The 13904-nt window shown below is 41.2% G+C and overlaps 1 protein-coding gene across 1 annotated transcript in view; it reads right to left on the reverse strand.

Moving 5' to 3' along the window:
- The window catches only part of ACO2 (aconitase 2), a 50720-nt gene that overhangs the window by 11756 nt on the left and 25060 nt on the right, over window positions 1-13904 (reverse strand). The window contains 7 exon segments of the mRNA XM_053721324.1: window positions 4149-4304; window positions 4634-4756; window positions 4830-4941; window positions 5028-5101; window positions 5254-5411; window positions 8431-8536; window positions 8648-8739. Coding sequence (XP_053577299.1) covers window positions 4149-4304; window positions 4634-4756; window positions 4830-4941; window positions 5028-5101; window positions 5254-5411; window positions 8431-8536; window positions 8648-8739 — 821 coding nt within the window.

The following is a 13904-nucleotide window of genomic DNA, read 5'->3' on the forward strand; positions in this document are numbered from 1 at the left end:
TTGGAGGAACAAACTCCACACTAGTCCATATTCCCTGCCCTTAGAGAGCCCCAAACAGTTCCCCAGCCCAAAGGCCGACTGTCACATTCACCCAAAAACTTTGAAAGCAGGTTCCCTGGGAGCAAAAGATCCAGCGACAAACACCAAAGTATTCTTAACTACTGAGAACTGAGGTAGAAAGGCCAACTGAAAGTTCACTGTCGCTACCATCCCCAATTATTTCCCAGCACAAAGCCACTGATGTGACCGATATGCTAGGCAAGAATCGAAAAAATTCTTGTACTCCTGAAAACTATTGGATGAGGAGACTAATATAGTTCTCCAAGCAAGACTACCCTTGTAGTTGGAACCAAGTAATTATTTTCCAAAGTACAGTAATGATCCGCAATCGGAGCACCACCACAGAAATCTCAGAACCCTTTGAGAAAATTCCAAAAACTGTTGCCAGACCGGAAAGTCACGAGTTGGAATGTTTGTCTGGAAAAAAACATACTTGGGGATTTGAGATAGTCCTTGTTGATGGGAGCATGCACTTAGTATGCTTCCCTCAATTCCCCCGTGGTCTAAATTGACCCTCTTGGACAAAACAAAGACTGAAAGGATAGATTCCATCTTGAATTTCTGAGAATCCTGTAAGGATTCTAAAATAGGTGTGAAGATTTCCTCCTTCGTGAACCGCAGACAGATAGGAATAGCATCCCCAACCTAATCCTGCCTTAGGCCAGGAACTGTCACTCCCAGGTCGGAGAGGATCCATACACAGTGTAAAAGCGCCTCTCCCTTCATCAGAACTGCCAATAAATCTTGAAAGCAGGAACCTGCCCCTGGGAGGAAAGACTCTAATTGGTATCCCCTGGGACACAATGCACACCCCCCAGGGATCATGTTCACAAACCCAAGTCTGATTAAAAAGGAAAACCTGCCCCCTTATGGATCGTGTACACATCCCTCATGCTGTCTTTAATTCAACAGCAAGCTTCCTTTACTGTCTTCCCCTATTTTAAACCTGATAGGGTCCTTGACATTCTGTCAAATAAAGTTCTCTCCTTTCCAGGAAGGTTAAAACTACTTCTGCCTAGGAGAAGGGAGTGGAAGGATTTCCCTAGAAATCTCGAAAGGAACGAAAATATCTCTTATCCTGTAGATAAAACATCCGCAGACCAAGATCTTACTATAGTACTCTGCGGGTCAATATAGCAAAACCTAAATCATATCTCACAATGAATTAAAAGGAGTCTACTAACTTAAGGTCCTATCCTATCTCTGAGATAGGGGTGTCTGTCCAATAGAAACAGACAACGCATCAAAACCAGTACACCGTTGTACTGTAGACAGTAGCTATACTAACAGCAGGTTGACAATGAAAACCCTCTAGCTTCTATCCATAGAGTTCTGTGTAGGGACCTTAGGGAACTACTATCCTCCATGCGATTAGTATCTCCCTTGCTTAGCGTGGAAATTCTCATCCACCCAGTATCGTTTTCTTTTTAAGGATAGGAAAAAAAGGGGAAACAGAGCATCTCCTATGCCTTAGCAATATCTCTATAGAAGGAAATACTTTTATCACACAATATTAGTATAACCTACTGGGCTCTCTTGGCTAGACTACGCCGGTAGTGACGGAGTCACTCAGGATAGCTAAAACCTCCTCCAGTAGCATATGGAGGAATTGAAGCTAAAAAAAGAAAAACAGACTCAGGATCAGATAAGGGAATTACCCCATCTAAGCCTGAAGTCCTTATTAGATACTACCAAAGTATCTTCCTCCTTCAGTTACAGGGAGGAAACATACGAAATATCTACAACTGATCAATCACATTATGATGATTGAATATGACCTCTTGCACTTTTCCCTACCGCAAGGGAAAAACTATTAAATGCAAGGTAACTCCAGGTGGAGAGAAAGAAGAACCGCAGGGCACTGCATGTGGGCTATACATTTTTTGGGACACCTTAGTGGGAAATTTGTGGCATATCTTGACCATTGTCAATAGGATCCTAAGCGATATGCACCTTAGGGGAAGTAGGTTCAGAACAAGCTATCTTCATTAATTAAAGATCTCTCAAAAAAAAGAAATAGAAAGGATTGGCAATGCTAGATTGGCATCCAAACCTAAAATAAGAGACCCCTCGCAGGGTCTCTTAGTCCATCCTGAGATACAAGGGACAAATTAAACAAATAAACAGCTGAAATTATACATTACCGTCTCTTTAAATTTAAAAAGAGACTTATTTTTATTATTATTATGAAGAGAGTTAAATTAACACTCAAATAACCATCTAGACCTCAGCTTAATCCTGCTGAGGTGCCTCTGAATCAATCCATCAGAGCCTGTATCTTTAACATTTAGCCCTTGTTATACACTTAATCTTTCTATAAAAAGATCCGGAGCACAGCTGCAACGCTGTCTGGACTGAAAAACTAAGGACAGTGCTAGAAATAAAGGCTCTACTATCCGATACTGAAACTGCAGAGGAGAGCGCAGCCTAACACGGCCTTAAACATAGCTCCAAACCTCATGGGCGTGATACAAATCCGGCTCCAGGTCCCATTAATGTAGCATCTAGCTATAGACCATAGTGCAGCTCAAGAGAGCGCCAAACATAGGAGGAGAGGTGACCGCAACAGGAACAAACAGTGCCTGACCCGGAAGCCCAAACACTAGATGAGCCCAGAAACCCGACGTCCTGGTATGCCGTAGCCAATTGCGGCGGATCAGACCACAAAAAAGTGCACAAACAGAAAAATTAGGCAGGCACAACTCCAGACCACATTTACGTTTTAAAAAACAAAAAATGCTTTATTAGTCATCCATTAAAATAAGTACATGCAGACAGGCAGTATAGGGGACAAAAAGTCTAACATGTTTCACGTCTCCACGGGCGCTTACTCATAGACTGTAGTCTGTGTCTGAACTCTGACCCTTTATAGAGCATAAAGCAGCCAGAGTTAACCATTTCATGCCCTGAAGGGAAGAAAGTAAGAGTAAAACAACCTAGTGTGACACTGAAAGATCATTGCCATAATTCAAAAATGTGAACTTAGACTATATCTTCTTCATATGGAATCCCATGATTTTTAATGGATGACTAAAAGCATTTTTTGTTTTCTAAAACTTAAATGCGGTCTGGAGTTGTGCCTGCCTAATTTTTCTGTTTGAGCGCCAAACATAGCCCTGCCCTTCATGGGCGTTACAACAACAATCTCCCGGTCGCCATTATTATGCTTTAGAGATAGGCCACCGGGAGCTATTGAACCATTCTCTGTAAACCTGGGGGCAAATTGTGACACAGTATGTTATAGAACACTCATGTGACCCAACCAAACACCCTTTCTGAGTCCCTCTGTAATATATATATATATATATCCCGATAAAGTGCTTCACTTTATCTGAGATTCCTCTTCAGACCCCAGAATAAAAAAAAAGTCAGCACTTACCTTTAAATTCTGCCTGACAGCAGGGCAGCTCACCAGGATTGCGAGGTCCTCTCCCTCACATAGTCCTGTGGAAAAGAATAAAGCCTGAGTCATCTTACTTAGGCTATTAGGATTAGGGCAGCATCAAAGTATGGGAGGCGCAGTGAGAATTATGTCCCACAAGTTCCCATTGCTCTAAAGCCACCACAGCTCTACTGTAGAGACTGATATGGACTACGGCTACACCCTAGGACAAAGCAGCACAATCTTGCACTACGTTAAAAATAAATAAACTCTTGATTGAAGAATCTATACCAACACCTCACTTTACCACTTCCTATCACTAATGTAGGCAAAGAGAATGACTGGGGTGGGAGGGAAGGGAGGAGCTATTTAACAGCTTTGCTGTGGTGCTCTTTGCCGCCTCCTGCTGACCAGGAGGTGAATATCCCATTAGTAATTAAGATGATCCGTGGACTCATTGTGTCTTAAAAAGACATTTGACTGATGCATTAGTACCACTCCTCAAAATACAATGTATGATAGAGATATTCTTCCATTCTGGTAAAAGCATCACATATGTACCAGATGCTCATTTTTACAGATCTTTTATAAAATGTTCAAGTCCCAAATTACAAGACCTGCACATCAGCACTGTCATAGTGACGAACCATACGTCCAGCACAACCACAGAAGGTGCCACAAAGACTGAACCACCCCAAGCTATTACCTTGATGAGGATCTGCATGTTCTCCAGGTCCTTCCCGTTCCACTTGTCAAAGGGCTCCAGCAGCTGAAGGCGCTGGCTGGTTGGGCTGACGTCCACATGCTCGCTGCTGTTGTCCTTTGGTGGGTACTGGTAAGTGTCCTGACCCGGATCAAACTCCTGCAACACATGAAAAGGCATTACTGAGGAGGCCACCAACAGAAGCAGATTTCATGTCACAATATAACCTTATAAATGAATAATTCAGGAAGACTTTAGTTTGAGGGCCGGAAAAGCTCAGAACCAGAACCAAGAAGCATGCACAGTAGGAGATAATGTGACTGAAAAAGATTAATTCTCAGACTTCTCAAAATTTCTATGTTAAGATTGCTTGTTCCAATCCATCACCAAAATCTGAATGGTTGATGACAAGCTCACCGTATCTCAGTATATTTGCAGACAGTATTGAGGTACAATATCAATCAGGATTCAGAATAGGCAACAGTTACCGCTTTGGGCAGCTCGTCGGCATCAGGAGCTTCCAGCTTGAACTTCTTCCCATCTGCACCTGTGAGGAAATCTTTCTCAGGGTCGAACTTCAGCGTTCCAGCAATTGATAATGCAGTGACTATCTGGGAAAGCAAATGACCATCTTAGACATGTGTAACCTTTATAGTTTATAAGTAGCACTACCCTACCCCGTACCTCTGGTGATGTGACAAATGCGTGAGTCTCGGGGTTGGCATCATTTCTTCCTGTGAAGTTCCTGTTATACGACGTCACAATTGTATTCTTCTCGCCCTTCTTGATATCCTTCCTACAAAAGAAACCAGTTTGTCGCAAGACAAGCCCTAAAGCATTATCTAGGGTTCTCATATCAATAATGCTGCTTCATGGCGTTACCTGTCCCACTGTCCAATACAAGGTCCGCAGGCATTCGCCAGTACAATGCCTCCCACATCGCGCAGAATAGTAGCCTAAGAAAGACGGCCTTATTAAATACCTATACAGGTGCGACTCTGTGCACTGCAGTACATGGTTTATAGAATAACTAATGTTTGTCCCACAAATACAGGGCCCATCAATATAAGATTGTGTGCCATTTACTGTCTAGTAATGAGACACTCACATAACCATCTCTTTCTATGGTAGCTCGGATCTGTTCAGAACCTGGAGTGATGGTGAACTGAGACTTGCACTTCAGCCCATGCGCCAGGGCTTGTTTAGCTACAGATGCTGCGCGGCCCATGTCCTCATAACTGGAATTTGTGCAGCTTCCAATCAGACCTGAGTAACAGAAACAGACGTCAGTTTATATAGGCACAGTATATATCAGTAAATTGGCCTTTATATAGTGCAGAAAGTTCTTATATAATAGATTCTCATCTAATTCTAGCCATACAGGGTCACTAGTGCTATTTTTAACCCCTTCGTGACCAGGCCATTTTTTTCAATTCTTACATTTCTGCAGTGTTTGTGTTTAGCTGTAATTTTCCACTTACTCATTTACTGTGCCCACACACATTATATACCGTTTTTCTCGCCATTAAATGGACTTTCTAAAGATAGCATATTTTTTTTATAAAATATGATGAAAAAAAATTGAAAAAAAAAAAAAAAAAAGGCAATACGTACAATTTCCAAAACAAGTTTTCAAAATTAGCGATAGCTACATTCAATGTTCCCTCTAAGGTTAGCGGCAGTGCACCTTCTCTCTCTGTGTAGCGCAGTCAGTACATCAGGCCGCGCAAAACACAGGAGAAATGTACAAAGTTTTTTTATTACAGCACTGCTAGCCTCCAGGAAACGGCATGACAGAGGCCCTGTTAAAAGAAAAGGTCCCTCCGGTGAAGCACAGCATGATTTGTTTCCTGTGCTACACTGAGGGGGAGGACCTAAGCTGAATGACAGCTGTGTGCGTAAATCACACGGCGCTGTCAGAGCGGGAGAGAACACGGAGGGCAGCAGGCAATAGGCACTTCTAGTGGAAGAAGTGCAGCCCTCCTCCGTACAGCAGACGCTGGAAGCAGCTGAGGGCTGGAGATCTTCCTCACATGCCATTAGTTTCACAGCTTTTGCTGCAGAGAATTCCCTTTCCTAATCACTGACTATAAGCCCTCAAGTACCACAGATCTGTACAATAATTGAATTACTGGTCATATTCCTGGCTTCTACAAAACAAAGCAGCCTGTGTTATTCACTCTATTGCGTTAACCCCTTGGCTACCAGAGAGGATTGCAGTGTATTCCTATACAATGCACTGTAGCCCTTTTTGGCAGGCATGGGGCTAAATTACTCACAAGATGGTCTAGGCATCTGAGGAGATTATGCAGGAGACTGAGGCTTGTCTGTCACAAGTAGGGTTGCCACCCACCCCAGTATCACCGAGACAGTCCCGGAACTACCCTCAAATGCCCTGGGCTAAGAGCTTCCCTGGCGCAGCAAGCGCACATAAAAAATAAATTAAAAAAAAACACAGCTGGCCAAGGGAGCTCTTAGCCCGGGGTTACTAAAACACGGGGTGGAGTCTGGAAAAGAGACGGAGTACCCTGTACACACATATACTCTATGCTAAAAGGGGCGCGAGCAGCTGCGAGAAATCCAGACATTCCTATTGGATGAGGATACGTGTCTGGGCGATGATTGGTCCTCGCGTAGGCACACCACTCAAAATATGTTAGCATTTACAGTATCAAATATTATGTGCTATATTAGTGAGTTGCTTGTGGTCGGTTTTCCCAAAATAGTTTTAGTTAACATACATACATACATACACAGAGGCTGTGTATAAGCGCACAATGAGAGTCAGTAACGATACCCGTTATCACGCTGGGATTCGGCAGGCTATGGAGAGTGGGTGTGTCAAGATTACTGGAGACCTGCAGCTGTCGCATTCAGAACAGTCTGTAAGCCGCTTCGTAAGAAAATAGAATAATCCAAAGACAGATGAATGCCTTATAGCACAAAAAGGCTCCACGGTGTGTAAAAAGTTCCACTTTATTGATCACTGCTTGATCAAGTGCGCAACCGCACAAAACATGTCTGCGTGAGGTCCTGATCACTGACATTGTGTCAATTTCTTTTATATGGAGTGCTTACATCAGCTATGCTTTTACTCCAATATCAATAAAGTGGAACTTTTTGCGCTATGAGGCATTCATCTGTCTGGATGTTTTTATATATACACACATACACATATATATACACATATATATACATATATATATATACATATATATACACATATATATATACATACATATACATATACATATACATACATATATATACATATACATATACATATATATTATATATTTTAAAGTGTCCAGGCACAAATGGTTGTAAATGCCTCTCTGAGATCCCCTTTGTGCAGAAATAGCAGACATATGGCTTTGGCATTGCTTTTTGGCAATTAGAAGACTGCTAAATGCTGCTGCGCACCACACTTAATATGCCAAGCAGTGAAGGGGTAATTAGGTAGCTTCTAGGGTTAATTTTAGCTTCAGTGTAGAGATCAGCATGACACATCCCTGACCCCTCTCAAACAGCTCTTTTCCCTCCCCCACCCCACAATTGTCACCCCCCCCCATCTTAAGTACTTAAAGTACCAGTCATCTTATCTTGCATTTGTTGATTATGCAAATTGACTAATAGCACTTCATCTGAACTTCAAATGAGTAGAAGATTTTTTTTTTTTAAATAAAATTTTTAAGTTGTCTATTTCCACTTCCCCTGTACCATGTGACAGCCATCAGCCAATCACAAACGCAAATACGTGTATGCTGTGAATTCTTGCATGTGCTCAGTAGGAAAGACTGCATATTTTGTTAATGGAAGTAAATTGGAAAGTTGTTTAAGATTACATGCTCTATCTGAATAATGACATTTTAAGTTTGACTTGTGTCCCTTTAAGAAACTCTGCCAGTACTAAGATGATAGCGATAGATCTATCTATATATTTATCAGTGTAGGATTTCCCCCCCAATCCCTTAGCCCCCAACCTCCCTGATCCCCAAAACAGCTCTCTAACCCTCCCCCTCTATCCATTTGCCGCCATCTTGGGTACTGGCAGCTGTCAATTTACAGCTTTACAATTTACTTCTATGTTCTTCTAAAAAAAAAAAAAAAAAAATGTTCCTTTAAGTGCTGCACACAAATTTGTATTCTCTCTGGTTTTGCTTTTCCTGTTATATCTGTAAAAAAGTATTTCTAGGCATGTGCATTATTTCAGGCTTGATCCTTTGTCAGTGAAACAAATTCCAAAACGTATTACTATCAGGGCCCATCTCAGAACGTGACCTACCGACTCTGATATCCAGCGGCCAGCCCTTCTGCTCAGCTACGGCTCCTACCTCAGACACGGGAGTCGCTAAGTCAGGGGTGAAAGGTCCATTGATGTGCGGCTTCAGCTGTAAACAAAAGTAAAGAAATAATCACCCAGGTGAATCTGTCCCCTTTCTTTAAATCTCAGCATTTAATATCTGCTCAGACTGACACACAGGAACAATAATATTACTCACGTCATCTAGATTAAGCTCTATCAGCTCATCATATTCACACCCCTCATCGGGTACTAAATGGCTCTTGAACTCTTCTGCCACTGAAGCGATATCTGCAATAAATAGTTACAATTAATATCCTGTACACAGCGTATACAGACTAAACAGGGAAACCATGCACAGTCTGCATAATACAGGAACCTCCTGCGCTAGACAAGTCAAACACATTCATGCCAGTTGTGCATTTTCATTTCACACCCCCATAATTTTTGCATATAGCATCTTACAAAAGTATTTTGGTAAGCTTTACGTTGGGGGGGGGGGGGGGGAGGAAATAAACAGATTTGTAGTGAGAAAATCAGGATGGATAAAAATCAATTAAAAAAAAAAAAAAAAAAAAGCTTTTTGGAGGAAAACAATCTAAAGATTATTCATCCTGAAATAGATTAGTGCGCAATGCTAAAGCGAGAGGCTGTATGTTTGCGGCTGCAGTGTGCAATGCTAAAGCGAGAGGCTGTATGTTTGTGGCTGCAGTGTGCAATGCTAAAGCGAGAGGCTGTATGTGGCTGCAGTGTGCAATTTCAAAGCGAGAGGGCTGTATGTTTGTGGCTGCAGTGTGCAATGCTAAAGCGAGAGGCTGTATGTTTGTGGCTGCAGTGTGCAATGCTAAAGCGAGAGGCTGTATGTGGCTGCAGTGTGCAATTTCAAAGCGAGAGGGCTGTATGTTTGTGGCTGTAGTGTGCAATGCTAAAGCGAGAGGGCTGTATGTTTGTGGCTGTAGTGTGCAATGCTAAAGCGAGAGGCCTGTATGTTTGTGGCTGCAGTGTGCAATGCTAAAGCGAGAGGCTGTATGTTTGTGGCTGCAGTGTGCAATTTCAAAGCGAGAGGCTGTAGGTTTGTGGCTGCAGTGTGCAATTCTAAAGCAAGATGCTTTGTATATTTAGGGCTGTCATTTTTTTTTGCTATATTAATTCTGTGACGATCTCAGGATACCCCAACTGGGTATCTCCGCCAAAACGATCCTTCTTTACCCTGGAACCTGTAGAGCGGGAAAGTGACTATTGCAAGTAGCCCACCCTAATAACCAGACAAAACCAGTATTAAGGTGAAACACGAACAGACTTTATTGGGACAAACACACAGCTTATATACACTTGCCATCTTGATAAAAGCCTTATCTGATCAAAAGATCACTGTCCCTCCAGACAGGTGCCTCCATAGGAGTCAGAGATCCCAAGATAGCTAGGTCGCAGTTCGGGGTGATCCCAAGAGAGCAGTTGCTATTCCCGGGTATCATTAGAGAGCTCTGGGCCTCTAGATGTCCCAGTCCAAAAAACACGATCAGTCACTGGGGGCCTGAGCGGTAGCCGGGCAAAGGGTACTCTGGGCCAGCTACCCCTCAGCAATCACCCCAACCCATGTCCATTGAAGACATAACAAGTCCCCAAAGTTCAGCAGGGATCTCCAGTTGGCCCAGTCAGCGAGTAGTTCCACAGATTCTGGCAGAGTCTTGGCCAGCGATCAGTTCTTTCAGGGCAAAATGTAATAATGGTAACAATAAAAAGGGAAACTGGTAGGAACACAAAAAACAAGAGGAGAGAGGGTGGCCTTGGCAGCCTGGTATCCGCGAAAAATTCCATTAATCCACCCACAATGTCATGCTCTCCCAGAGGTTTCTGTCAGATTATTCACCACCTAACACTATGGCCAACTTCAGACCAATTTCTCTATTAAACTTAGATCTAAAATTATATGCCAAACTTCACACAATCCGTTTAAATCAAATTCTCCCGTACATCAATCATCAAGATAAAGTAGGCTTTGTCCCACAAAGAGAAGCAAAAGATAACACCGTAAAAATTATTAATCTACTTGAACAAATCTTATCAAATAAGTCACTTGCAATAATCTTCTCCACTGATGCCGAAAAGTCTTTGAGCGCCTCGATTGGTAATTTCTCTCAGCTACACGTCAATAGGGTTGCACCGATACTAGTATCGGTACCGATACCAAGTATTTGCATGAGTACTTGTGCAAATGCACCGATACTTAAACCGATACCTCCACTTCCTACCCATATGCTACCTTGTGGCGTTTTTTCAAACTGCATGTTCCCATTTCATTTTAAACTGGAGAGGAGACTAAACTAAAAATAGTTTACTATTGTTCTGCCAATACAAATTGCTGTTATCTGTATTATTGTAGTAGAGATCACTGTACTGCGTTCAGACAAACCCCTGAAGTACTGGGCAGTTAACAGATGTCCAGCTCTGGCTAAAATGGCCCAAAAATATATTTCTGCCCCATGCAGTAGTGTGGAAAGTGAGACTGTTCAACTTAGATACAACCTCCATACAAATGTCAGATTGATGTTATATTACAGCCCTACAACCCAATTGCATCACTTCTTTAAATTTAATATTTTATTGTAATATGTTTTATTTATAAACATGTTCAGTAAACTTTTGACAAATAAAACTGTTTTATTATTTCATAATGTCTTTTGAATTACAGTCCTTTATAATTATAAAGGAATCTTAAATAATTAGTCTGTATTGTGATTGGTAAACTGTCACATGGCATTAAAAAAAAAAAAAAAAAAGTATCGGTAATTGGTATCGGCGAGTATTTGAAAACAAGTATCGGTACTTGTACTTGGTCATAAAAAAAATGGTATCGGTGCAACCCTACACGTCAACATTTTAATTTCCCCACAAAATTCTTACAGCAAATTATGCCCTCTACACAAATCCCACAGCACAAGTAAGGATCAATGGAAGCTTATCGGAACCTTTAGAAATTTGGAAAGGGTCGCAACAGGGTTGCCCACTCTTCCCCCCTCCTATTCATCCCATTCCTGGAGCCTTTAGCCGCTAGGATCAGGATGAATAACCTCATACAAGGAATTGAAATAGGTCATCAAATCCACAAATTCTCAATCTTTGCAGATGATATCTTACTAACACTCAGCCACCCCCAACGCTCACTGCAGGCGACACTTTCCGAAACTGACAATAAGGACAACTCTCTAATTTTCTAGTCAACACATCCAAATTGGAATATCTACCTATTAATCTTTCCCAGCAGGATTTAAAAACCATACAATCACAGTGCCCCATCAAACCACAAACTAAATAGTTAAAATATTTAGGAATCCACATTACCCCAGACCGCCTAGCTCTACGGGAAAACAAAATAGGTTAGATTAGTCTCGGAATTTCATTGCTTAACCTCTTCTTGGCTCCCCAAAAACATCTTGGGGTCTGGAAGGATTCAAGCGGTTAAAATGAGGTTACTTCCTAAAGTGCTTTATTACAAATAATACCCATTTCAGGCATTTTAAAAAGACCTAGACACATTACAAAAAAAAAAATCATGTATTGTATTTGGCAACGCAGACCCCCGCACATTAACAAAAAATACCCTTTACAAACATCCTAAAGAAGGGGGATTAGGAATGCCACATCTTATTTCATATAAATTAGCGGTTTCTCTACAGAGAATCTCAGAATGGTGCAAATTTGAAGGGAAAGGGTCCAAGGGATGGGTACAAATTGAATCTTCATTATCACAACATCTAGGTGGAAACTGTTGGAATCCTGATCTCAATAGCAAACAAAAAATATTCCTTTCCTCTATTGCCAATGAAACCTGGGTAGACTGGATGCATATTCGCAAGGCCTACAACAAAATCTCAACACGATACTCTCCCCTTACTACACAATCCTGAATTCGCACCAGGGGATTATTTTCCCTCCTCCAGGCTCAAATGAGGTCCTTCCTATGTATCTTCTAACAGACAATAGCAATTCAAAAACTAAACATTTGGATTCTTTAGAAAACCCTTTTTTAACTTTTGGTTTCGGTATCACCAATTCAGACACTTTCATTATGTATAAAAACAAGCGGGATTTCACTCGAACGCTAACTACATTTGAACAAATGTGCATTTTGTGCACACACAAAAAAAATAAAAAAAAATAAAAAAAAATCTCCACTCTATACCAAAACATAGCAAATTGGTTCCTTGGTTCCCCCAACTACCCACATATACAAAAAGCTGGGATAGAGAGCTAGGGACCATGACCTCACCAAGATTGGACTAAAAGATTTAAGTGTGTGTGTGTACACACACATACTCAGGAGGAGAGGGTCACATGCTACAGCTTTGGTGGAACTGTACGCCCATCAAAGAATATCTGGTGTATTTAATCACCCTAGAGAAATAACATGTAAACTCAGAAAACAACTGTTACAAACAAACAATGTTTAATGCAGCTAATACCAAGACACTGGAAATCCACACAACCTCCTACAATTAGTGAATGGATAACTCGAGTAGACACAAATTTACTCTGGGAACTATTTTATTACCTTAAATTAGGGAAACTATCATTCTTCCAGGAAATGCATTTCCTTTGGGAATCCTTCATTTACACTCTAGATAATTAAACTCCAAAGTATATAGATGTAGAACTGAACTTTGTCATCCTACACAACCTTTCAAATGGAGCCACCAATGGGAACTAGTATACAAGTTAATGTTAATGTCATGTAGTAGAGAACTGTGTTGTATTGTTTTCTTTGTTTATTGATAATATTGTAGTTATATAACTATCAATATCTAAATATACTAATATGATTGGACTGTCCACTCAGGTTAAATCTAATCCCGCCAACAGGGGGATTAGTGGAGTATACATCAAGGAACTATCCATGAAGAGGTTCCTAGTTTGAACCATGTTCACCCTACACCTTTCTATTAATACCTGTATACGAACCTGTCATGGTTCCAGATATATAGAACTGATTTGAAAAACCTCTAAGAACCAAGTTGATAAGCTTAACACAAAAGACTTTGCCGGGTAGAAGGACAGTACTAATCCAAGCAAACAAAGCAGTCCCTTTGTGTAAAAAGTTTTCCTATCTATGTTTTTGTAACTCAACAGCGTTCTACCAGCAACAAACAGCTCAATAGCGAGTTACCACCTAGGAGTCTTTTAGCCCCATTGTGCTTTTCACAGAGGAGAACTTTCCTGAAGTACATCAGTTTGATCCTGTAGAGTAAAGTCAGTCCAGCCCCGAAATATCAAGCCATTCTCCAACAAGGTACATGACAACCCCCGATGATAGTTTCGCCAATTCCTTTATGCACACAGTGTTTTCTATGGCAATTTACCACTGGGTGATCAATATGTGTATTTGTCGATTTGTTTCACAAATTCATTTTTCAAATACAGCAGTGCGATTTGGGTATTTTCAGCACCAGAATTATAAC

Source organism: Bombina bombina, chromosome 7 (genome assembly GCF_027579735.1).
Source record: "Bombina bombina isolate aBomBom1 chromosome 7, aBomBom1.pri, whole genome shotgun sequence".
Taxonomy (NCBI): domain Eukaryota; kingdom Metazoa; phylum Chordata; class Amphibia; order Anura; family Bombinatoridae; genus Bombina; species Bombina bombina.